This window comes from Eretmochelys imbricata, chromosome 25 (genome assembly GCF_965152235.1).
Source record: "Eretmochelys imbricata isolate rEreImb1 chromosome 25, rEreImb1.hap1, whole genome shotgun sequence".
NCBI classification, from domain to species: Eukaryota; Metazoa; Chordata; order Testudines; family Cheloniidae; genus Eretmochelys; species Eretmochelys imbricata.
In genome coordinates this window covers 11,076,781-11,102,521 of record NC_135596.1, presented here as the reverse complement: position 1 = coordinate 11,102,521, position 25,741 = coordinate 11,076,781, and the positions used below count along the sequence as shown (strand labels likewise).

General features: G+C 45.1%; 1 protein-coding gene across 1 annotated transcript; it reads left to right on the top strand.

The window, feature by feature from the left end:
• Positions 1 to 4,303: 4,303 nt before the first annotated feature.
• On the top strand, positions 4,304 to 23,685 carry GNA11 (G protein subunit alpha 11). The gene is made up of 7 exons (XM_077805514.1): positions 4,304 to 4,540; positions 10,839 to 11,023; positions 13,001 to 13,155; positions 14,263 to 14,391; positions 16,063 to 16,192; positions 17,023 to 17,176; positions 19,488 to 23,685. The coding sequence occupies exons 1-7, from the start codon at positions 4,405 to 4,407 to the stop codon at positions 19,676 to 19,678; spliced, it is 1,080 nt and encodes a 359-aa protein (XP_077661640.1). The 5' UTR covers positions 4,304 to 4,404; the 3' UTR covers positions 19,679 to 23,685.
• Positions 23,686 to 25,741: the final 2,056 nt, after the last annotated feature.

Here is a 25,741-nt window from a genome sequence, read left to right as displayed (position 1 = left end):
CTGGGCTGAATGGTTCAGTCCCAGCTGCAGTGTGGATGTATCAAGAAAGGCTGTGGCTGCCAAGACCAACGAGGGACCGTCGGAAACGGGGAGTTATGGGAACGGCCGTTGGAAGCTGAGTCATGGTAATCAGAATGGGACAGATATTGGAGGAACGGTTGGAATGAGGTGCACAATGGAACCAGCCTGTCATGGGCATGACGGTTTGAACGAGGGACTATCAACAGTTGGAACTGGGCATTTATGGAAGTGACAGCTAGGACTGGAGAGTAACAATCGGTCACTAGGGGGTAACAACTGGAGCCAGGCAGTTTGGGGCTTGGCTGTGGGAACGGGGCAGATTTCAGAGCTAGGAAGATGTTGGAGGCTAGACCCTTGGGTAGTAATGGCTAGAACCAGGCAGTTAAGGGAATGATAATCAGCAGTGGGAAGATACTAGAATCAGACCCTTTGTGGGAGCAACGGTTGGAAAAGGGTATTTATTGCGCCTGGTTACACCAGAGTGACAGGAGCAGGATTTTACCCTTGGAACAGCACTCTGAATGTAAGCAAGTAGGGGAAGGACAATTAGATGATCAGCATCGGGGTGGGGGGGAGGGACGACAAAAAACCAGCACAACCCACCTTGGAGGAAAGAAGCAAAGAACGGGCAGGAAAGAAAAATGAATAGGAAGTTGGATAAAGTTCAGGAGAAGAGAAATGAAAGTAAGGCAAAGAAATGACTACAGAAGGAGCAACAGAAGCGACCAAAAGACGCCTGGAGGAATGAAGGCAGAGGAAGAAAAACAGAGCAAGGAACGCCCACCCCCGAAAAGATGAGTGGGCATCTATTTCTGCCTCACCACATGGGATGCGTGACAGGTTTGAACTGTCTAATTCATTAGTTATGGGGAGAGGAAAATAGGATTAAGCAGGAATAGTCCTCTTATTAAAGTATTTATGCAAATCAATGGGGCTTGTGGGTTCCAGATGAAGTGGAATAAATGCCCAACCCTACTTACAACAGGAGAGTGTAGCTTTTAACAGCGTGTGTGGATCTTGTCAGGTCCTGGTCTCTCTCGTTCCCAATTAATATGTGTAGTAGGTGGGAGCTAGTGCCCAGAGAGTATCACAGCATCTATCACCCTGAGGCGCACTGTATGAGTGAAAGAGAAAAGGAAAATTTCAAGGTGAGGTGGAAAAGAAAGGAAGTGGCTTGGAAGGAAAGGAGAGCATGTTAAAGAATGATGGAGCAGTACTAAAAGTGTGACTCGTGTGAAGAGTCCCCTGCCAGGAAGAGATAAAGAGGAGGTCAAGAATAGAGAAGAGATCAGACTAGACAGGAAGGGTCTTGAGAAAACCACGATGGGAAAATAGGGAGACTTAGAAGGGAAGGCAATTAGAGCCCAAGATCTAGGAGAGCTCGAAGATTTCTAGCCCTGGGGAGGAAGTCAAGGTTCAGGAGAGCAACAGCGAAATCAGAGATGTGGAATCAAGATGACTTTTAACCAGAAACATGCACTACTGTTTCAGATGCATTTATCAGTAACATGACCTAGTCATAAGGTGACAATCAAGACTGGCAGAGCGGGATCAGAGATTGATAAAGAGGAGCAGTAGAGTTGGGGGTCACTAGCACAGGAGTGACGTTCAAGGTTGAAAGCTACCTATGAGATGTCTCTGTGGGACAGAGAAAAGTACCAAGGACAAAGCTGTAAGGGCTCTTTAACAGGAAGAAGAGGGCATGGGGGGGAGATATCAACCGCTGAAGGAAGCATGCTGGAGGCACTGCTTCCTTGGCTGGAGCACTCCAAAAGTGCAGTGACTGTCTGAATTGGATGCTGCCCTGAGATCAAGTGGGGATAGCAGAGAGAAGGATCTGTAATCACAAGCAGGACATAGCTCAAATCTCTCCCTTAACCTCTGTCTGCCACTTCTGTAAGTTTGTGCAATGAGACAAGCTCATGCATCTCTCACCCTCATAAAGTTTGTCGCATGCTGGCACATCATGATGCAATGACAATGCCCTGACATGGTCCAACTTCGTAACATCAGTCCCAGGAGTTACAGAGGGGTACATCTGTATTGTAAAAAGAATTAATAATAATAATGATAACCAAAAAACCTTGCAGCAGTGAGTCGCTGAGCCCAGGTCTACAGACTGGGCTTGCAGGGCTTCTGCTAAGACACTAAAAAAACCCGTGTAGATGTTCCCACCCTGGCTCTGAGGCCCATCACCCCACCGGGTTTTGGAGCCCAAGTGGGAACATCCATACAGCTATTTTTAGTGCCATAGCACGAGCCAGAGTCTGTAGACCTGGACTCTGAGACTCGCTGCCAGGGGCTTGTTTTTGTTCCAATGTAGACGTACCCTTAGCGACTTATTAACATCTTCCAAACAAGACTTGCAGGACAAGGCATCCTCCATTAAAATTGGGACAATCTTGCAGGGAGGGAAGGAAGGAAAATGGAATGGGTAGCAGTGACCCTCTCTCCTTCTGACGGATGACAGTCTCTCCATTCAATGAGATAGTCTGGGGAACGGTATTCCCCAAGTCTCATGCCTGCTTATGGTAATGCCACTGCAGTCTTTTTTCATATGCCCCAAATATGTAACTGACCCCCACCCCACCCACTTGAGTTGAATAATTTATGGAGGAGGAATGAACTACAGTATTGTATCTATATATCTAGGTTTTTATGCACCTGTATGTAATTACATTGTAAATCACTTATCTTTATGTGAAGCAGCAGGTAAACCTCAGGTGCTACCATGACACATTTTATCTCCGGTGGGGACGGTTAGCCAGGGAGTGGGTGGATCACTCTACCAGAGCCAAGGAAGTCTCCACAACCCTCTCTGTCTTTAGGCACGCATTCACCACCCAACTCCCATCCCTCCATGACAAGCCATATTTCTTAGGTCTATCAGCCTGGGACCATCGACTGGGATGGACTGAAGCAGATCTCTGAAACACACCCAACAAACGCCTCTCTCGCAGGAAGGGCAGGCTCTGAAGTCAGCCTACAAACGCATCTGCCACACGGGAGTCTAAAGGCGTGAGGCCTGGCCGTCCTGCTAACTGCTGCTATTTCTTCCCTCCCGTGGGGAAAACCATGCAGCCTTTCCATAGGAGTTCAAAATAAAGGAGCGCTCCCCTTCCTCGGCCTGGCCGCGGTCAGCACTGCTCCCACACAGCTCCCCCATTTTCCTTGGCTACTGCAAGAAGTGCTTCCCCCTATGTGTCAGTCTACATTAACCCTTTCCTTCCCACAAGGATCTGATGGTACCTCGGGGCTAGGCGCTTAGCCATCCCTCCTGCTTCCCCCCCACCCCCCATGCCCCAGCTGGTGGAAGCAAGTCCCAGCTCCCGCCCCCCCATAATCCAGTTGGTGGAAGCAAGTCCCAGCTCCCCCCCGCCCCTATAATCCAGCTGGTGGAAGCAAGTCCCAGCTCCCCCCCCCCTATAATCCAGTTGGTGGAAGCAAATCCCAGCTCCCCCCCGCCCCATAATCCAGCTGGTGGAAGCAAGTCCCAGCTCCCCCCCGCCCCTATAATCCAGCTGGTGGAAGCAAGTCCCAGCTCCCCCCCCGCCCCTATAATCCAGTTGGTGGAAGCAAGTCCCAGCTCCCCCATAATCCAGCTGGTGGAAGCAAGTCCCAGCTCCCCTCCCCCCCCATAATCCAGCTGGTGGAAGCAAGTCCCAGCTCCCCCCCCCTTAATCCAGTTGGTGGAAGCAAGTCCCAGCTCCCCCCCGCCCCTATAATCCATCTGGTGGAAGCAAGTCCCAGCTCCCCCATAAACCCCAGCTGGTGGAAGCCCCCACCTTCTCTACTCCCTTTGCCCTGCTCCACCCCACAGCCCGAGCGGCTCAACCTCCTCCCACTCATTCCCTCACCTAGCCTCCCCCTTTCCCACAGTCCTCCACCATCCCACAATGCCCAGCGGCCCCACGCCCCGGCTCCCGAACGCGCGTCCAGCTCCCCCCTACCCCTCCCTTCCTGCTCGGCCAACCAAACTTGCAACCTGCTCCCTCTGCGGGCCCCGCCCCCGGGCCGTTACTAGCCCCGCCCCTCCCGGCTAAGAAGCGCTTCCCATTGGTGGCGGCCGCAGTCAGTTAGGCCTTGTTTTCAGAGGCAGCGGGGTAGGCTGTGCGCGCTTGTCGCTCGCTTGGCGGGGCTGAGGGGGAAGGAGGGAGCGGGCGGTGCAGCCGGGCGGAGGGGAGCGCGCCGAGGGGTGGGAGCGGTGCTAGGCCTGGCCGGAGGGGTCCCGGGCTCGGGGGCGAGGCCGGGTCCCGGGCTGAGGAAGCCGGGTCCCGGGCTGAGGAAGCCGGGTCCCGGGCTGAGGAGGCCGGGCCGGGCCGCGCGGGGGGGGTCCCGGGCTGAGGAGGCCGGGCCGGGGGTCCCGGCGGCGGCGGCGGAGCCATGACTCTGGAGTCCATGATGGCCTGTTGCCTGAGCGACGAGGTGAAGGAGTCGAAGCGCATCAACGCCGAGATCGAGAAGCAGCTGCGGAGGGACAAGCGCGACGCGCGCCGGGAGCTCAAGCTGCTGCTGCTGGGTGAGGAGCTCCCCCCCCCCCCCCGCGGCCGCCGCCCCGCGCGCCCCCCCCCCCCGCCCCGGATCCTTGCCGGGCGCCCCCGCCCCGGATCTTTTCCGTGCCCGCCGCCCCCCCGCCCTGGTTCCCTCCCCTCCCCCCGGATCCTTTCTGTGCCCCCCCCCCTGGATCTCTCCCCCCTCCTGCTCTGGATCCCCTCCTTCACCCCCTCCTGCCTGGATCCCCCCCGCTCTGAATCCTTTCCGTGCCACCCCCACCCCCCCGCTCTGGATCCCCCTTCATCCCCCCCCCTCCGCTCTGGATCCCCCCTCGCCCACCCTGCCCTAGATCTCTTCCTTTTCTGGATGCCCTGCTCCCCCCCCCAGCACCCTCCCTGGTCCCCAGAGCACCTGCTCTGCTCTGGAACACCTTTTGTTCTCCCCCAGAGCACCTGCCCTGCTTTGGATCCCCTCCTCTTCTTCCCCTGTCCTCCGACCCCAGCACCTGCCCTGCTCTGGATCCCATTCTTTTCTCTCCCCCGCCCCCCATCCCCTGGATCTCCTGCCCCTTCGTCCCGTCATTCCCACGCTGAATGTGGCTTTCACTCCCCTGCATCAGTTGCCTTCTTCCCCAATGATTATAGCTGTGAGTGCATCCCTTGCAGCTATATGGGCCCTCCTCTGCATATGGTAAAGTAGGCACTCTTCGCACCAATCACATGGTTAAAAACTATGTCCCTTTTAAGCTCTACGTGTATTTGTTGTTGACAATAAAGATGTTTATTACACTAGTGCCTGTGGCCCAACAAAGAATGGGGTCCTATTGTGCTAGGCAGGATACTAACTACTCAGTAGTAGCCATCCTTCCTTCCCCCATCTTAGAACCCACATGTTAACCTCTAGTGATGCTCTGGAGGCACATCTGTGCTGGTCAGACCCCCAACTCCGCACACCTTTTTGTACTTATCAGAGTTGACAACTGTCAGGCACTTTGCCGTTGTCCAGAAAATAACTTGTGAGGAAAAACAATATGGGAAATTTGTTTAGAAGTTACCATGCCCTTCTTTTTAATCTTCCTTATTCATTCCAGATTTGGAGTAATTTGAATAGTGAAGCTGGGGGCTGACTGGTTTATTTGTTTTCTTTCATAGTGGATTTTGTGTTAAAATTGCTTTTGACATAAGCAGAAACTTCAAAATTGATATTACTTTTAGTCTTAAAAAAATCCTTTTGGAGAACTCTTTTATAGGGGAGCTGGACCTACTGCTTTATTTGTGTTTGCGAATTTTCATTACTAAAACTGATGTAATTATATATTGTTGGCAGACTTCTGAGTCTTTCATTAACATCTCTTCATGAAGGAATCCTCTCCACCTAGTCTGGTGGTGTCTATGGTCTTCTCCCTCCGTTGTTAAATGCGGGGAACTTATCCAGCTATAGCCCCCCAGGTCCTTGGGTACCATTCTTTCCCTCCCATTCTCTCCTCTAGTAGGGCACAGAGATCTCTAAGCCAACCTGGAGGGAGGGCTTGGAGAAATAAAGATAAGGCACAGTAAATCTGAAGTCAAGTGGAGTAATAAGAATGGAGCAGGATTAGCCCAGGAAAGGAAAGTAGTCAGGAGTTGCTCTAGGAGTGGGGCTCCACTGTACTAGAATAAGGACATACCTGTTCAGATACCACACTGGTGGGGTGAGAGTGTCATTTAAGTATGTAAACAAAATGTTGTCTGTGTTCATATCTCCATCAGCATACTAAGGTGTATCATAGTACTGAGGTTCCTCGTGGATAGGGAATCAGTTCTTCTACATGGTTTTTGGAGAGTTGCCATCATAAGTTTTCAAAAAATAATAGATTACGGACTTTAATTTTAGCAGGAAATGTGATGCTGGGGTGCAGGTAGCCCATAAGCTACTCTTAACCCATGAGGCCTATGAAAACACTAAGTTATTGCTGCTCTTTTATACATTCTGTCATGGGCCTTGTTCATCTATTGTATCTGTGATTTCAAATCAAAATGGGAAGCAGGTCTGATTAAATAAGGCTGTTAATTTGATATGTGTACTGAACTGGCATGCCAGTCAGGGTTGTTTGAAGATGTAAGGTGGTCCAGTTCGAAATCCACATGTGGTTATGTCTGCATCAGCTTTACAAAGCTAAGCGAGGCTGGGTCTGGCCAGGAATGACTGAATAGGCATATCTAGGTTGATGCATAGTGGTGTTACTGATTGAGTAAATGATGTACTTTCTTCCTAGCCATTAATAGTACAGTATCCCAGCAGCATGTTAAAAGCATGATGGAGGTGCTGCTGTCCAGGTGAAATGTAAAACCAGGTTTCTGATCACTTGTCAATTTTCTTAAGGCTGAGTCTATATTAGGGAACTTTCCTTCCCCCAAATCTAATTGGCTTTAAAAACCGTTAATGTGAACCAGTTTTAAAACTGGTTGTACCATGGTTAGAGTAAGCTCCAGGAGGTCTGAACCATTCCTTGACTCAACTAGTTTGAAAACTGATTCATTAAAAATTTTAAAAAAACAAAACCTCGAGCTGCCTGGACCCTGGTCTACAACTGGCTCCAACCTGTTTTTTAAAATCAGTTCAGCTAAACTTTTAAAAAAACTAGTTAGGATTTGGGGGGAGACATCCATAGTTTAGACAAGGCCTAAGAATAACAGTGTTAGCCCTAATAACTGCATTCTGCCTCCTTATATTCATTTTCACTTTCAATAGGATATGGTACTCTTCACTGCCTCTCCTAAACTGTTACATAGTACTAAGCAGCAGTCATGTTAGCCCCTAAAGGGGGTAGTTCTAGCGGTGGGTAAAGTTAATTTCCTGTATGTGGTTCGTAGTCCTGTGTGTGGTTCAGAATCCTTTGGTGTGTATGGTGTAGCATAAATGCAGATCATGTTAGTTAGAGAGAGGCATTTTCTTGGTTAAGAATTTTGGGGAGGGCAGGATATATTTTAAGAGAAATCATATAAACAGTAGAGTATCAATAAGAATGTAGGGTAAGCAGAGGTAATTTCTTCCACACTGCTTCGCTGTCCAGTGTGGTGACAGTTGGTTTATGTTGAAGCTTGAACCAGAATTACTGAGTGAAAAATAGAAGTGCTGTTACGAGTTGGGCTGCTAATAAATAGTGCTATTTCAGTGCTTCAGTTACTGCCCACCGATACTGGGCATACGTTAATCTTTTTAATGAAGAAAATGAGATTGTTTCCTGTGTAAAGTTACTTGGGTCCCAGAATAATATGAAAGTAAGCAGTGGGTGCCATTGACCCAACACGAGTTCGTTTTCAAATGCATTTGTCATCAGCAACACTTATTATAAACTAGGTGGCTTTTATGGGTTGACTGAAGGAATGGTGAGCTCAGATTATTCCCTTATCTCAACATTGTCATATAAAGAAGGTTATTATGTCCTTATGAAGACAGGAGACTATCCTCACTGGTGGTTTCAGAGTCCCATCACAGTGATGGTGTGTATATTGTTGAGGGACCGAAGCCAAGCAGGAGGCACGTATTTAAAAATGGAAGGTCAGGGGTTGTGCATTTGATCTCTTGTATGCTAGAATAAGTGAACCTAAGTTAGTGATCTGGTGCTGAAGTTTGTATTACAGTTGCATCATCAAAGTGCTTTGAGGCGCCTCAACTCTTTGTTGGTTACTGTGGTAAAAGCACGAGGAAGTGTTCTCACCACAGTGTACTCAACCGCAAAGATTTCACTTTCTGATTTTTTTTTTTTTCTCTTTGTGGTATAACTTTTTAGAGGAGACCAAGATAGCTAGTTAGTGGCAGTAACAACATTTGTTTTATTTATTGATGCATCTGAAGTGGGTTTTTTTACTCACAAAAGCTTATACCCAAATAAATCTGTTAGTCTTTAAGGTGCTACCGGACTCCTTAACGTTTATTTTAATGTTCAGTAAACTGAGACATTAAAAATTCTGCTAGGCTCTTTAGTCTTTTCTTGCTCTTTCTGGTTTGGTGTTTGGTTTTGGGTTTTTTTCTGCTTGGGTATTTGTTTATTGCCCTGCAGTATAGACATAGGAACTTCAGAATCTACTCAAAGGGAGTAATTATGTGCATTTGTGATAAATTAGCCTCTGTCTTAATACATAGAACCCCCCTGATTTCTAGTTGGAGATCTGATTGTTCACGTTGCTGAAGCCAGGCATTTTCCATAGATTGTGTCCCTGAATCTGGAGAGTTGAAGGATTTGTCACCTTCCTAATACTTCTCACGATGAGCATGCGCCTGGGTTCATTATCCGGATAGTCTGTAATACACGGGCCAATATAATCAGCAAAGCTCCATATTGAGTCAGCTTTTAGTTAAATGCACATCAACTGCAAATATGGGGAAACTTCCACAAGAGCATTCTGTAGAATGATTGAACATATTTCTGGAGAATGGACAATGTACAGTTGAGCTATTGCTCTGTGAAGGAATTAGCTGCAGACTGTGTAAGATGGCTATGGGGGGACGGTCTGTGGAAGGCATATATGGTTGATCCTTATAGCTGATCAGTAGCCATATAAATGAATACATACAGAAGAGGGCACTGGCCAAACCCATTATCCCCCAACGCTAGTTGGGTCTTGATTGTGGCAGGGCTGTGTGAAGCCTTTCTTTGCCAACCTTTCTCCCTCACACTTACCCTGCAAGATAAGAAAGTTTTCACGTTGTCCCTTTCCTGCTTTTTATTTTCATCATTGGACTGTCACCTGACGTAGCTTCCATCTTCCTGAGCCCCTAATGGCAGGAATGTTGATCTGCCCACCTGACTGCAGGTACAGAATGCAGGCTTGGTAAGAGTTGGGGATGTACGAAACATCCAACCAGTGCAACTCTACCTTGCCTTCCCAAACTGGTATTAAACCAGTGTCGTGAGGGAGGCTTGTACCATGTGATGAGTGGTGTGTGGTTTGCATTGTACTTGCAGCACTGCCTTTTTGGATTCGGAGCACATTCTTGCCATCCCTTTTCTTTTATTGGAGATGTTAGCGGTTAGTGCTTGGCGGTGTTGAAGCAACACTCACGTGACATCTAGCTGATTTTAAAGTCTGTAGTTTAAGGTATTGCACCTACAACAGAGTCTGCAGAGTCTTCACTGTTGCTGTGCAAGAGACTCGCACAAACTGGGGAGACTGACTAGGCCAAGTACTGTTGAATGCCACAGTGTAACAAACAGAAGAAACAAGGAAGACTCTCAGATCTGTGGGTTAAAGTAAACTTCAGTATTACTTGGAACAGTAGTCGGTAAAAGCTTTTAGGCAAAAGAGTAACTTTTCCTAAAACTTTAGGAGTCCTCTTGCCAAAATTAACATAAGCCACCTATCTGCTTGATACCAGTTGTGTCCCTCTTACTTAGCCCCTAACTGATAAAGGATGACTTTGTTCATTTCAGCAGGGATAGAGATTGTTAGTTCTGATCTTGCTGCATCTCAGGGGTGTCTGGACTTTTTATTTACCAATTCCTGCTGTTTGGCCTGCTGGTCTCTGTATGTGTTTTTAACTCTGCTTGGCAGTAGAGATTTGAGATTTCCTTTCCTCGTCCCCTTCACAAGTTGTTTCTCATCCAAACTTCTTAAAATAATCCAGAAAGGATTACCACTTCACGTGGTGGTGGTGGTGATTGTTTTTTTTTTTTTTTTTAAATATTTCACTATCAGACAGTGGTTTCAGGCCACTGAGAAGAAAAATGTATGGTGAAGGTAGTTTTTTGATCCCTTCTTCCTTTCAGAGCTGCTCTTTCTAATATATTGAGTTCATATCGAGTAAGGAGGTGTCTAGATTGGGTTGGGAAAGAGTGATTGTACTAAAATAATGAGAATTCTACTGGAGCTTTCATGATCTAACAGCCTTCCCCCACACCCATTGGCATCCCAGTTTGTATAATGTACTGATTTAGGAATATATCAGGGAGTTTAGCTGGAGCTGTGATTATAGCATCAAGCTGGATTGTATGGGAATAGGTCAGGTGTGCCGGACGGACAGGGCTTTTTGAGGCAGGATGTGTGGGAGTGTCTGTAATGTAAGATTTGGTGTGTGTACCAGAATTGCTTTTAGCCTGTCAAAAAGAACAAGTGCTCTTTCTATCATGCTCAGTTAGGCTTATAGTTGACATTGGATGGGCCCACCAGGGCCACTATATAGACTTCCAAAAAGGAACTGGAGAAGTAATAATCAATGGAGTAGATCCGCTTGGGTCCATTAATAGGTGCAGTGGAGTAGGATGCAATAATAGCTTCACTCCCTCTGTACCACACCTCATTTGTGATCTCTGTTGACTTTTCCTTTCGTTTCTTCATTTGCAGGCACTGGGGAAAGCGGGAAGAGCACATTTATCAAACAGATGAGGATAATTCATGGCTCAGGCTACTCTGAAGAGGACAAAAGGGGCTTCACCAAGCTGGTGTACCAAAACATCTTCACTGCCATGCAGTCCATGATCAGGGCCATGGAGACCCTGAAGATCCTATACAAGTACGAACAGAATAAGGTGAGCCAAAGTGCAGAGCTCCATCAAGCCATCGTTTCGTCGCTTGGTGGATTTGCTTCACCAGTTCATGTTTGTCTGAGGGTTTTTTTAGGGCACGGCTGTAGGTTCGTGCCCTGTATTTGTGCTGCCTTTTGTACTATATCCGCTACCTGTTCAAACTTCCTGGTAGTTGGCCCCGTATGGCAGTTGTATCCCTCACTGCTTCTGTGGTACTATGCCGCTCTGTGCCTTTATTAATAGGGTGTCAACAGGGAGTATAACAGTTTTCATTTGGCTAGACGTGTGTGTTGTCCCACATAAAAATTTCGAGGGGTGCGAACTGATCTGCACCCACCTCAGAAGGACCAAAGCATTTTGAGTGTGCCGGGCCTTCCTCTGCATGACCGGTGTCATTACAGAGCGCCAGAAGGTGCATAAGGGAGCTGCTGAGAGCCCAGAAGATTGCACGATTAGAGTGACACCTACTAACAGCGGCAGATGGAGATCTGTCAATTTTCCTTTTATTAACCTTTCTTTAAGGATTTGTAACTCAACTCAAAAATTTATTCTGGGATGAAGCTTGGTTTACAAGATTTTGTAAACTTTTGGGCTAAATATGGTTTAAATTAGTTCAGCTGGCTTTAAGGTGTATGAATGCAGATGCCTTTAAGTGTGTGAGTGTCAAAAACTTAGATGTTCACATGCTCTGTTGTCACAACACTTAGTGGATTTATTTTTCAAAATGAAACTGTATGAAGGTTATACCAGGCTTATTGTATGTTGCTGTATTTTAACTTTTTTAATAGCCACATAGGGACTGGGAGGCCCGAGGAGATTAGTAATAGGGTGTGGCACCTTTCTTCTCTAGATCATTGGTCCAAATTGAGGCCCAAGTCAGTCTAGACTTGAAGATATCACTACTGAGTAGTAAATGGAAAAAGTCGAAGGGCTCAGATGAGTTCTTAATGACCAGGTATCCACATCACAGCTGCCTCTAACCTGGCCCTCTTATTAGCATTCTCAACAGAGAGGCCAAGGATTGAATGGTTCTTGAAGGCTGAACTCCCCTTTGGCCTTTAGAGAGAGTCTATCTGGGTCCATGCTGAAGCATGGGCATGGTATGAGGATGCTTGCATTACCCGTGTTTTCTCTGGGGTGTGGTTAAAGGACTCTGGGGCTATAATCTGTCACCTTCCACTAATGCTTAATGTACATAGAAAAGCAAACTAGATTAAAGTCTCTCTCTGAAGACAAGTATAGTGAGGGTGAACAGACATTGCTTCTCATTGCATCCAGAAAACCCTTAGGAATTGCAGTATTGGTGTGTAGTAGTTATATTACATGCTGCAGTGATGATTTCAGTCCTGCTGCAGTGATGATTTCAGTCCTGCTGCACTTTGTGGTGTCAGTTTTGTTCTGATTATCTTTTTCCTCCTCCATGAAAGAAGAGGCCTTGATTATAACGGACTGCAGTAAGGTCTCCCACACTCTCTTAAAATATAGGCTAAAATCAATTAAAGCTTTAAAATGAAACACGAGACAGCTATGTTCTAGTAATAAAACTGACTGCACTCCCCGTCAGGCAGTCCGGGACTCCACACTCTGAGATCTGTGCTTGGGTTTTGGTATTTTCTAAACAGTAGGTGACTTATGCTCCAGCACAACTTGGTAAGTTAAGTTCAGAGAATCTGTTGCCATTTCTGTTTAAATCATTTCTGTTAAGGATCACATGATGCTTCCAGGAGCTTTCACAGATGTGCCTGCTACTGAGAATATAAAATAGTTGTTTTTCCTTTTTCAATTTGTACTTAGATCTTCTGTTGGATATCTAAGTACAAATTGAACAGATAATTTTTAGATGTCTAGTCTGCCCATTACTGTCCTGTTGCAGCTGATGTAAGCAGCTTGACCAGCATTCAAGATACAGCATTCCTGGAGCCCTTGCAAGAGGATCTAGGTTTAATGTATGCTCACTTGCCTTTCACCTTCTATCCTCAGACCAATGCACTGCTGATTCGGGAAGTAGACGTAGAAAAAGTCTCAACCTTTGAGCAGCCATATGTAAGTGCAATTAAAACCTTGTGGACTGACCCTGGAATCCAAGAGTGTTACGACAGGAGGCGAGAATATCAGCTCTCCGACTCAGCTAAGTAGTAAGTACATAAGCACTCTGGCACACTGCTGGATATCAGGGCCATGTTGGCTAAACAAAAGCTTCCTAAAACTTAGCTGATGTCTACAGATGCCTGAATATGGTTATCACGTTGCAAACTGGCCCTGCTGTCTTTTAGTTTTTGTAGACTATCCTCTTTCTTCCTATTACTTCACCCCATGATATAGGTATATCTATCTGCTAATGATTTAGTCTGGTGGGGTAGTCTAGGAAATGTGGGTGTATGCTTCTGAGTTTGAACTGTAAGCATATGCCTCCCTGCCTTTTCAGTAACTCTGGTTCCAAATAACTGTTGTCACCTTGCTTTTTTGATTCTGGTTTTTGTGGCTTCAGTTGTTCGACACAAAGAGCTCTGGCCGGAGATGGGATCAGGGGATGGGATGGGATAAGTGTGTTTGGTTTTTTTTTTGTTTGTTTGTTTTTTTTAGTACTGGAATGTCTGGAAGATCCATATACTCTTGTAACACCACCAGCCACTTCCCACGATTTCTGTTGGGTGATAAATGGAGCTGTTCACACCTCGGTCCCAGGATGTACAGATGGCTATGCAGTGCCCACCCAGACCATCTCTGTACCCTGTTCCTGGTTCCTACACAGCAGAAATGCCACTTTCCCCCGTTGACTTAGCCTTACGGAGCTACGGTTGAGGGGGATCAGGATTTGACATTTGGAGCTGTTGCAGAATATCTGAGTGCATAGAGACTCTGGAAGATGGCATTGTGTTGGGTCATACAGTTTTTTTTATAACCAGAAGGGTGTGAGGTGTGACACATGGCAGTTACTACATCAGAAGGGATTCTGGGGAATTGCTGTCAATTGATAGGAGACAGTCATGAAATTTACATGTGGAGAAACCTATTAGGTCTCCTTGGGATTCAGTGAAAGGTTGTTCCCTGAAGTATGTTTTCCAGTACTTGGTACTATCCCATTTTAAATTATCCTAGTGATGCTGCAAGCAGTCAGATTTCTTTTGGTCTCCTTAACGTGTGGGGGAGAAAGGAACATATGGCTATAATGTGTTGAAACCCCCATGAGGGTGACCTACAGTCTAAGGTGCTTTTTTTCCCCCTTCATATGCCTCTCGCAGCTACCTTAGTGACGTGGATCGAATCGCAACCCCAGGATATCTACCAACCCAGCAAGATGTGCTACGGGTTAGAGTTCCTACAACCGGAATAATAGAATACCCCTTCGACCTAGAGAATATTATCTTCAGGTACTGACATTGTAGCCCATGCTATAACTGTTCTCTCAAGTGGGACTGAACTGGGGGAGGACTACTCTTGGCTTTTTAAACTACTGATCAAGAGTACCCATGTTCTTAGGTATGGAGGACTTTAGCGTGCGTTTGGGAAATACGGCGGGGGGAAGATTTATTGTGATTTTTAAGTTGATTAAGGGCATCTGAGTGAGAGGAGTTGAAACCAATAGCTTCTGGGAATTGAGGAGGGTGTTGGTTAAATGGCATAGTTTGGAACTATACTTGCTGATTCTATCTAGAGAGCCTGAGGTGGATGTACAGCTGGAATTGTTAACACATCACAGGAGGAGCAACATGCTGGCACCTGATGAGTACATAACAGCTCACCAGCCCATTGGACAAACTGTTGGTAGCTTAATCCACCAAGAGAAAAACTAAGCCCTCTTCTGGCAACACTGGTTTGAAACATAACTCCTGGCAAGAAATTCTTCTATCTTCATGCAGTGTTTAGGTTCTTTGATCCACGTGTCTTTAACTCTAATGAGAGATCCTGCTTTCTCTGTACTGATTCCTTTGTGTATTCTCCAGTGTGTCTTCCGAAGGTGCTCTCCTATGAATAGCTTGTACCATCAGGATTTGACTCACTTCTGCATCATATGTGTATCTATAGGTTTAACTATGCCTTTATACGATCTCCAAATATCATGCCTCTCTATGTACTGTTTAACATATTTGCTACTTTGTAACAGGCATTCTCCTTTATTCTATCTAAATACTTATCTGGTCCGTGCTGTCATAACATGTAATGTTCTAGGAGGGGGAAGAGTGAACATGTGGTAGAAAAAGGGACTAGAAACCTGGACTTGGGGTTCAGTTCTTAGCTTTGCTGCAGTACAAGTCACCACCTCTGATTTGTTATTCCCCATCTGTGAAATGGGAATAATGCTCCACTGAGATATAGGCACTGGACTGGACTTAGGTGGCTTTGTTTTATAATTTTTTTTTGGAGATCCGTTTATAAAAGATGCAATAGAAGTGAGATGCAGGTGAAATATAGTGGTTCAAATTACGGACCCAGTATCCTGATGGCTTTTCTTAGGCATATGGTGTGAATGTGTGGTTGACTGGGTTTCATGCTTTGCCTGTGGATTAGCATAACTCCATTCAGCATAATGTCCTGGGGAAAGCCCAATAGCCAAAGGAAGTCCTTAACCTCAAACTTTCTCTCACAATCAGAAGTTTTAATATAAAGCCTTAATATCAAAATGTAAATAGCTTTGGCATTTGGTAGAACAGGATTCAAATGGATTTGCCATAGTTTCTTTTCAGTCTCCATAGTTCAGGGTGATGGATGAGCCTGGTTCCAGAAGCTCTGCTTAGTGAACGAGGCCAGGATGCAAACAGGAATGAGGATGCTTGTATTTGCGGTCAGTCTCCCAAGAAAAAGAAATGGGTCAAACGTGGAGGTGGCTGTGGAATTAGCATTCCGAGAACTTCCTGTTACGCTGTCTGAGCACAACTGCTCGTAGAGGACATGTTACTGTATCATGATGCCTGCTTCACTTTGGGGGGGAGAAAGTTGTTTCTCTCGTTCATATCCTAGTGTTTTGGGTGCAGGCGAAGAAGCTCTTATTGATCCTTGACAGCCTATTGCTTTGATAGATTGTATGTCTTTCTCTTCCTTAGAATGGTGGATGTTGGGGGTCAGAGGTCAGAACGAAGGAAGTGGATCCATTGCTTTGAAAATGTGACCTCCATCATGTTTTTAGTAGCCCTTAGTGAATATGACCAAGTTCTAGTGGAATCTGATAATGAGGTAAGCCTGAGCAAGAGTAGGCCCTAATGACGAGGGGAAAGTGGGGAGGGTCGTTCTGATTTTCTTGGAGGTTGGTACTGAATTGCTTGGTGCCAAGAGAACTGGAACTTGAATTAGTAGTAACTTGTTTTTGGCCTTCAGCTTTTCCCACTACAAAGAGAGAACCTGGGGCTAAATGGGTCATGACACTTCTGGAAACAGGGTACAAGATAGATTTGAAATGCACAGTGCACTCAAATTCTACAGAAATATTCTCATGTCAGTGGGTGTCCCACATCTTAGGTTCTCTGCGACCCTGATGAAAAGCCCTCAAGCTCTTGCACATGTTCCTTTTTTCTCTCCCATCTTAAATTTCCCACCCTAGATACCTTGTATCATTGCAACTATCTTGCCAAATAATGGCTAATCTCTTTGCCTACGTCATTATAGTGCCTTGAACAGCTGGAAGAGCATCTGTTAAGCAGCAGCAGGCATTCCTTCTCATGAACCAACACATACCTTTGTTGGGAACAAATCTTCATGACCAGAAGTTGATCCCAGATCTATCACATGGTAATGAAAAGCATAAAATGACTTGGGCAAATAAGATAGCACATTGGCAAGTAATTAAAACCAGCCAAATTAAATTCAAGTCAGTCACAGATGTTGCACTTGTTTCCTACGTACACACTCCACTGGACCAAAACTGAAATGGGACAAAGGTGTTCAATACAGGACATCTGAGATATCTGGGGTGATGTGGATGAGTTCATGTGTCTAGGATTAGAGATGGCCAGGTTTTCACAAATGAGGGTTTTTGGTGTGTTGATGTGGTTTATTTCTTGCATCAGAACCGGATGGAAGAGAGTAAAGCCCTTTTTCGGACCATTATCACCTACCCATGGTTTCAGAATTCTTCTGTTATCCTCTTCCTCAACAAGAAAGATTTGTTGGAAGACAAGATCCTGTACTCCCACCTTGTTGACTATTTCCCAGAGTTTGATGGTAAGTGATTTTTAAAGAGGCTCTTTCAAACTAGAATGAACCTTTTAAATAAGGGGAGGGGGGAGAAACCAACAACAAAAAACCTGTGAGATTTTTAATTAGGTATTTAATTCATGTGTGAGTGGGCTTCTGTTTGCTGCTTTCTTCTGTTTGATTTACAGTGAAATCTTGATGCTATAAAATGAGTATGTTACAGATTCAGCGCTGAATTTGTTGTAGGATCGAGTGGCGTTGGGAGGAGACAGACCTTTCATTGGGTAGAAATACTTTTCATAAAGAGCAAAAGTGGCGAGTAAATTTGAATATCTTGATCTTCATGTAACTTGTGGATTCTGACTGAAAAAACAGCTGCAAACTTTTCATAGATCAACAATTAAAGCTGCCACCAAGTGTCACCAGAAACACTGCTTCCCGTAGATCTGTGCATGGATCTCAGTTGAGCTACGATTATTTTGATTTCAGAGTATTAATTTGCATACCTGAAATATACATACAGGTGTACAACTTACTTCTAGACATGCAAGAATTTAGTGGTAGGAGAGATGGAAAACACCAATTAGACCATCAAACCCCTTCTTCTGCCAGAGCAGGGTGTAGCCCCTTCACATAGGCTAATTTATGGACTGGTCAAATCATCCAAGTCTTTTTTGATGTTGGTGTTGAAAAGCTTCAGGCAGGGTAAAATCCCTGTCAGTCTGCTATTCTCAATTTTGGATGATGTAGGGAAGCTCCCATTTGGGGTTAAGCTCTTCAGCATAAACAGTGTTTTCTGTAATCTCTGATCTGCAGATCAGTCTCCCGCTAAATTGGATGATACCAAATCTGTATGGGATTGAAGGTATATGGGAGACAGGAGAATAAGGTCAGACAAGATTTTTTTCCTAAACCCTCTCCTCCCAACTCTTAGCCCTTGGAGGCAGCTGAAAACTGCTGTCAGGATAAAGGGAGAGCCACCTTTTTTGTTTGTTTTTTGGCCATAGTTCACTGGCGGCAGTTGGAGAATCCCCTTTCCCCCAAAGAAATTTCTATCTGTTCCGTCTTCCAAGCAAGCTGCTCGCCTCATTATGGGCTTGTAACTAAACAGGTCCTAATTAGTCTTCTTTCCAGCCCTGGAGTCTCCTGCCCCCTGGTGTCAGAAAGTACAGACATCTCTGAAGTCTTTACTTGTGGTAAATGTAGAGCAGGGGTTCTCAAACTGGGCGTCAGGACCCCTCGGGGGTGGGGGGTCATGAGGTTATTACATGGGGGGGGTCATGAGCTGTCAGCCTCCACCCTAAACCCCACTTTGCCTCCAGCATTTATAATGGTGTTAAATATATAAAAGTTTTTAATTTATAAGGGGGGGGTCACACTCAGAGGCTTGCTACGTGAAAGGGGTCACCGGTACAAAAGTTTGAGAGCCACTGTCTTCAAGGTTCTCACACTAGTCTGGAGATCATTGGTGGTCCATGGTGAATTCATCGGTCACATGGTGCTGGCTTATCTTCAGCTGCTAAATCACAGTAGAATGTAGCAGAAAAGTATGTGAAATGCTTTCCGAATATTACTTTTCCATATAAGCAATTGCTGTAGCTGCCAAAGGATGCTGTGTGATTGCGAATGGGAGGTGGTCGATGATACTCTCTCAAGGTGTGGTCCATGCTATGGAAACAATATGTGAATACCAAGCACTTCAAATAGACGATAGAGCATCACCAGATGTCTGTCTAAGTAGCTGCTAGTGGCATAAAGTGAACACTGACTGCAGCTCGTAGCTCTATAAACTGGCTGGTCAGATTGGAAACGCTACAGTTGGTTGTCTTAGGGGTGTTTCTTTCTTCAAATCTGATTTTGTTCGGCATGCAGAAATAATGGGAACTAGATTTTGAGCTTCAGGGCACGAGGTGATTACTACGGGGTCAGGAAGAAATCTACAGTCCAAGGTCTGCATTATTTTACAGTTGACTAGGTATGTTACAGGAGGATGAGATTCATTTACATGCCATTTCAGGATGCTGGTCCAGATGGCCTGTTCTTCTGGGAGGCTGTGTCAAATTCTGTGTTTCATAGAGCACAGAGTCAGAGCTTGTTGGAGCTTGGTATTCTCAAGCTTAAAAAGCACCTACTAGGTTTTGACCAGTTAGTATTAGGCATAAGATGTTCCGGATTCCTTGACCGAGGGGGCTAAATTTTTTCTTCTCCCCTTTGGTCACATAACCCCCTACCCTTCGGGTGAGGGGGAGAGAGAGAAAGCAAACTAGCAATTCTGGGGTTTCAAACCAGGTAATGGACTGTACGCAGTGCTGTTTACTGTTGCCTTTGTTTGCTGCAGGCCCGCAGAGGGATGCTCAGGCAGCCCGGGAGTTCATCCTCAAGATGTTTGTGGATTTAAACCCAGACAGCGACAAAATCATCTACTCTCACTTCACATGTGCCACAGACACGGAAAACATCCGTTTTGTCTTTGCTGCCGTCAAGGACACCATCCTACAGCTCAACCTGAAGGAGTACAACCTGGTCTGACCTGCTCTGCCCCTCGCCCCCGTGGAGGCCTCCTTGTGAAGAAAAGACAAAAAAAGAAAAATTTAAAAATTACAGGAAAAAAAATCTTAATTTTTAATGATGTAATGATTGCAAATTGTCTGATCTGTGGAGTGGCGAATTTGCTCAGTGTTATCCTGGAGTCTCATGTCTCTGTCCACAGAGTAGTTGATTTCATATTTTTAACAAATTGCTTTTATTTCACAGTTAATGGGGGGGATACACCTCACTCTTCGGCACCTTGTTCACCTCTTAATTTTTGCCTACAGCCCAGGCAGCCTCATCTTGGGCTTTACTTTGTCGCTTAGCCGCTTTTATTTTCCTCTTCATTCCCGTGGTATATATATAGAGATCTATAACTTTTCCGGCCAAGATTGTAAATTCACTGGACTGTGGGAGTGTGGAATGCTACTGGTCCCTTTGCCTTGTGCCATAGGGTGCCTCTGGTGTAATTGTTAATCCTGCTTGCTTTTTGTTCCCACTCTGCCCTCCCCAAGGACACACCCCATGGTTCACTGTGATGAAATGTTGGGGAGGAACGATTGCTCTCCATCTATAGCAAAAAACCCACAACAACAAAAAAGCCATCACTTTCCCATTCTTTGTACGGTTTAGTCTTGGTTACTTTTTTTTCGTATCCATTATAAAAGGTATGGAGACTGTGATGATTTTTTTTTTTTTTTTTAAATTATTGATGTTCTATACATGGTTTGCTACATATTGCTGTATTTTGTTCATGGACTTTAAATGATGGGAGCTCTTGGAGCAATAGCTGCTGAGCCTGGGGAGAAGTGCCTGGCTGTATTATTATTTTTAAAAGTAGGCTCAATGTATGGAAAGAAACTTTCACTCCGAGTGGAGTGTACGGCACCAAGAGAGCGACTTCTCTATGTCGTGAAGATCAGAAGCTCACAGAGTAATTTTGTGGCATTTAAGCACCAAATTTTGCCGGATTGAAGACCTGAGGGGTCACATGCCACGCCTCTGGTTCTCTTGCATGCTGTGAACAGCAAGGAAGCCCTCATCATGTTTTGTGCCAGCTGTGTGCATTTGTAAGAGTGCTTCATTCCTGCCTGGCTCGCAGATTTCCTAGAAAGGACCAGAGTTGGGTGACATGGACTCTGGGGTGTGAGGAGGATTCTTACTGCTTGAAAAGATTGTGAAAAGTTTTAGGAGGGGTTGGGGAGTTCTATTACTGTTTTTCCTGTCCGTGCTCTCCCTGAGACAGATGCTGCCATGGTTTTTCTTTAGAGAAGCATGGATTCTCTTTGGAGCACTTGCACAGATATTTGCTCCAGAGGTGCAGGGTGCCTGATAATTGAGAGTACAGCAGTCACTTTTAGAGTGTGTTGCTGAAGTGAGACTCCTGCAGTGGGATGGATAGCAGGCTAGTACAGGGGAAGGCAGCTGGGTTTGTTGATACAGGTGTTATTCCGAATGGATTCTAGGTGCCATATTGAATTCCACTCAGCTGAGAACTTCAAGCCCGTCTATCTCGTTTTATAGGCTTCCAGAACCTCAGGTGAGTGAGCAAACCAAAGCTCTGCCGCCTCCTGTAACTGCCTAGAGGAAGACTGCAATGGCAAAGCAAGCAGTGAGAAAGAAGCAGTGGCATCTGGACATATGTGAAATACGGGCAACACTAATGGTTCTATTACAATTCCAACGAGTAGCATTGGGTCCAAATTCTCTGGATAAACCAGACATGGCTTCAGTTGCATGTAGACTGCTGTTGGTTGCTTAAGGCTAACAAAGGCCCCAATCTCCCAACTGCACGGTTCTCATTTGTAGACTGAGCACTACATCGGTGTTTTGCACAAAATGTAATGAGATCAAACTGCCCCAGATGCCTTTGACGTGTAACACTAAATCTGGAGTTCACATTACTTTGCAGTCGTTCTGTTTTAGGGCTCCCTCGTGTTTTCCAGAATAGGAGAGGGAAGACTGCTGTATTTCACAGAGCACTACAGAAGAAAGAAAGCTCTTGGAGGAGATGCCTGGCCATATCAGAGAGCTGGTGTTGGAATAATAGCCTTGGGACCAACAAGTAGAGAACCCGGGTCTGGCTGAGAGTAGGGCAGCAACTGCTCGTAGAATCACTACATTCCTGATCCTGCCTAATGTTTAGGAGAAACAAGGGAGGGATTCTCTTGTATGCCAGACAGCTTTGCACCAATTTTACTGTGTTTTTGTCTTTCTTTATGCCAAAATGATCCTTTTTGTCAAAAGTGTTCTATGAAGAGGATTTTCTAATTGTCTTGGGTCTATTCTAAATGCCATTCTTCTGGAACATACAGTGTGCCAGTCCTCCTGCTTCCCTGATCTTGTGAGTGGTTTGCACTGCATCCAATTGCTGTCAGTGGACCTGGCGCTAAGAGATTCAGATTCTTGAAACAAATGTCCCAGAGGTTCCTTTCCAAGGTTAATGATGGTGGCACTTCCCACTTGAATCACTTGAATCTGTGTGGGTATTGTCCCTCTACCTGCCAAGCGAAGAGATGTTGACCTGGCACAGAAGGAAGGATCTTGTGTCATTCGTTGTGTGGAACAGAGTGAATTTGTCTATCTGTGATTTCTGGAAGGATTTTGGGCTTTAGTAAAGATTGGAACACATGCTGTTTACCCTCCTGATCCATTGTTTGGCATAGCTATTGGCATGGTCACCAGTTGGGCTTGAGGGTAATTGGGTGGGGATATCACATGTCAGGGCTGTCCCACAACTTGTTTCTGAAGTCTCCTCTGACCTAGAGAAGGAACAGGTCAGAGTTGTGCACAAAATCCAAAGGTGTCTGTGGGTTGTAGCATAGAAGAGAAGGCAGTGGAATTAGCCAGCCCTGCGTGGTGAGAGATGTCCTGTCTGCCTTCATCTTAGATCGTGAAACATTCTTGCAGAACCAGCCTCTGCTCTGCATCTCTGGGGGCAGACCCCACAACAGATGCCTGCTGTAGTAAAAGTGCCAAATCAAAAACCAAACTTGCCGATTTCATCCTCTTCGGTGATAGGGCTGGTAATGAGCAAGGGATTGAAGCTCAAGACAGAAGTCTGTTGAGATTCATGTGTAAGAATCCCAAATCTTAGGCTGAGGAAACAGCCTCTTGGCCAAGCTCAATTCATAGTGCACTTTCTTTTGTCCTGAAGAAATAGGCCTACTCCAAGTCATCCTAAACTTTACAGTGGAGAGACCCATGGGGGAAGGAGGTGGGGAGAAGATCGTCCTGATTTTCCTTCCATTGGCGGCCCATTTCCTTGCATCATTCCACAAGGATCAATCATATGGTGAGCAACTGCCCCTCCCTGTTCCAGCCCTACTGCCTGTTTCCCTTTCTCCTGGAATCGGATTCTTTGGTCTGCTGTTGTTGCTTCCTAGTGACGTTGGCATTTCCTTCAGCTATGGGGTTTTTTTTCCTCACGTGTTTTATTACTTGGTAATTTTTTTAAAATGTGCTTTTGGAGTGTGCTGACCATCGTATTGTACTATACAAACCCAGGTTGTTCGAGTCCAGCAGAGGTAAAGTCTGTAATGCAGCACCCAGTTTTAAAAGTATGGTTTGTGCCAATGCCCCTTCTTTAGTAGTGCCAGAGACTCTTTACAAGTGCCAATGTGGTGGAAATTATTTGGTTATACTTGTATATTATAGGATCCTGATTTAAACAATTTAAACATCCTATTTAAAAAGATACTATATAAAATGCTGTTTTTAAACCTTGTCATTTGAAATGCATGTATTGTTGTGCGTGTTGGGGTGGGGGGGGAGGGAAGGGGGGAGGGGAAAGGAGTTTCTGAATAAGCTGCCCAGTGCCAGGGTCCATTCAGGCTCCAGACTCTTTTCCAGTCTAGGAGTGTGACCATTTCTTGGAACAGTCCTACTCTGGCTCCTGGGCGCTGACCCTTATTACAGAAATACCTGATGGAAATTTGATTTTCATATCTTTCTCCTGAAATAAATTCTCTGTTTGAAATTGGAATAAATTTTGTTCCTAAAACCGGTTCTGGTGATGTGGTGTTTGTTTGCTACTCTCCTTCACCTCCCACCCCCAGCTGGCTAAGTAACTTCTCTAGCAGGTTGGAGCTGCCTCTTATGGATGAAGGAGCCTCTTGAACGTTCTGACTTTCTGTAGCACATTTTCTCTGCGGGAAAGAGGGAGTTACCTGTATTCCTGGATTTTCGTAATCTTGAGTAAGGGCTGGTCTCCACTGAAACCTTACATCGGTTTAGCTACATCTGTCAGGGGTGTGAAAATCCACCCTTCCCAAGAGATGTAGTCATGCCAACCTAATCCCCAGTATAGACCGCGTTCGTTGACAGAAGAATTGTACAGGTGAAGCTCTCAGACTACAAGGCCTGGCATGCACTGCTCCATTGTGAACTGGTTGCTCATATAAACATGGAGTGTTGTGTGCTAGGATCTGTAATTTCATGGCTGCTTATTAACTGAAGAAGAGTGGTCATGGCAAGACAATTGTTGTATGTTTAGCCCACCTTTATCTTCTTGTCTGGTGTGTTGAGCGCTAAATGTTCTATGCATGTTGAGTGAAATGCATTTCCCAGAGTTCCCTGTCTGGGTCATGCGCTGCCTTTTTGCAGCTGGATGACAATCCACTAAATATAAACCAAACGTGGTGGATTGATTTCTTGCTACTTGCTCTTGGGAGATGTATTGGCCAAGGCTATTGAGTGCATTTCCTCTGTGCCCACCAGATGTCACTAGTAGCACTCGGGCAGCTACAGCATCACCCTGAATTCCTGATATCAAGAATGATGCATCACGATCATGAGCACTTGGAACGGTAGGCTTTTGAAGACCCGGACTGATCTCTTGCACTTAAGGCAATTGGTCACAGGCAGAGACAGGCCTTTAAAACATGGTTATGGAATATTTCTTCCAATTAACAGAGTTAGACAAAAGTGCCCTTTGGGACAGCGACTGTTCTGTTTGTACAGTGCCTAGTGCGATGGGATCCTGGTCATTGAGTGCAACTCCTAGGTGCCACGATGACATTACCACTTGCACTGTTGATTTAATTGCAGTAAACTCATGCAATTAACTAAAAATAAATTAATCGTGATTAATCACAGTTTTAATTGCACTGTTAAATAACAGAATACCAACTGAAATTTATTAAATATTTTGGATGTTTTTCTACATTTTCAAATAGATTTCAGTTACAACACAGAATACAAGGCATACAATGCTTACTTTATATTTTTACTACAAATATTTGCACTGTAAAAATGATAAAAGAAATAGTATTTTTCAATTCACCTCATACAAGTACCATAGTCCAATCTCTTTATCGTGAAAGTGCAACTTTACAAATTTAGATTTTTTTGTTACATAACTGCACTCGAAAACAAACAATGTAAAACTTTAGAGCCTACATGTCCACTCAGTCCTACTTCTTGTTCAGCCACTCGCTAAGAGAAACAAGTTTGTTTACATTTACGGGAGATAATGCTTCCGGCTTCTTATTTATAATGTCTCCTGAAAGTGAGAACAGGCATTCACATGGCACTTTTGTAGCTGGCATTGCCAGGTATTTACGTGCCAGATATACTAAACAGTCATATGCCCCTTCATGCTTCCATGCTAATGATGCTCGTTAAAAAAAAAAAGTCATTAAATTTTGACTGAACTCCTTGGGGAAGAATAATATGTCTCCTGCTCTGTTTTATCCGCATTCTGCCATATATTTCATGTTACAGCAGTCTCAGATGATGACCAGCCCATGTTCGTTTTAAGAACACTTTCACTGCAGATTTGACAACACAGAGAAGGTACCGATGTGAGATTTCTAAAGATAGCTACAGCACTCGACCCAAAGTTTAAGAATCTGAAGTGCCTTCCAAAATCTGAGAGGGACGGGGTGTGGAGCATGCTTTCAGAAGTCGTAAAAGAGCAACACTCTGATGTGGAAACTACAGAATCTGAACCATCAAAAAAGAAAATCAACCTTCTGCTGGTGGCATCCGCTGGTGGATAATTAACGTGTCAGTCTGCTATGCTTTGGATTGTTATTGAGCAGAATCCCTTATCAGCATAGA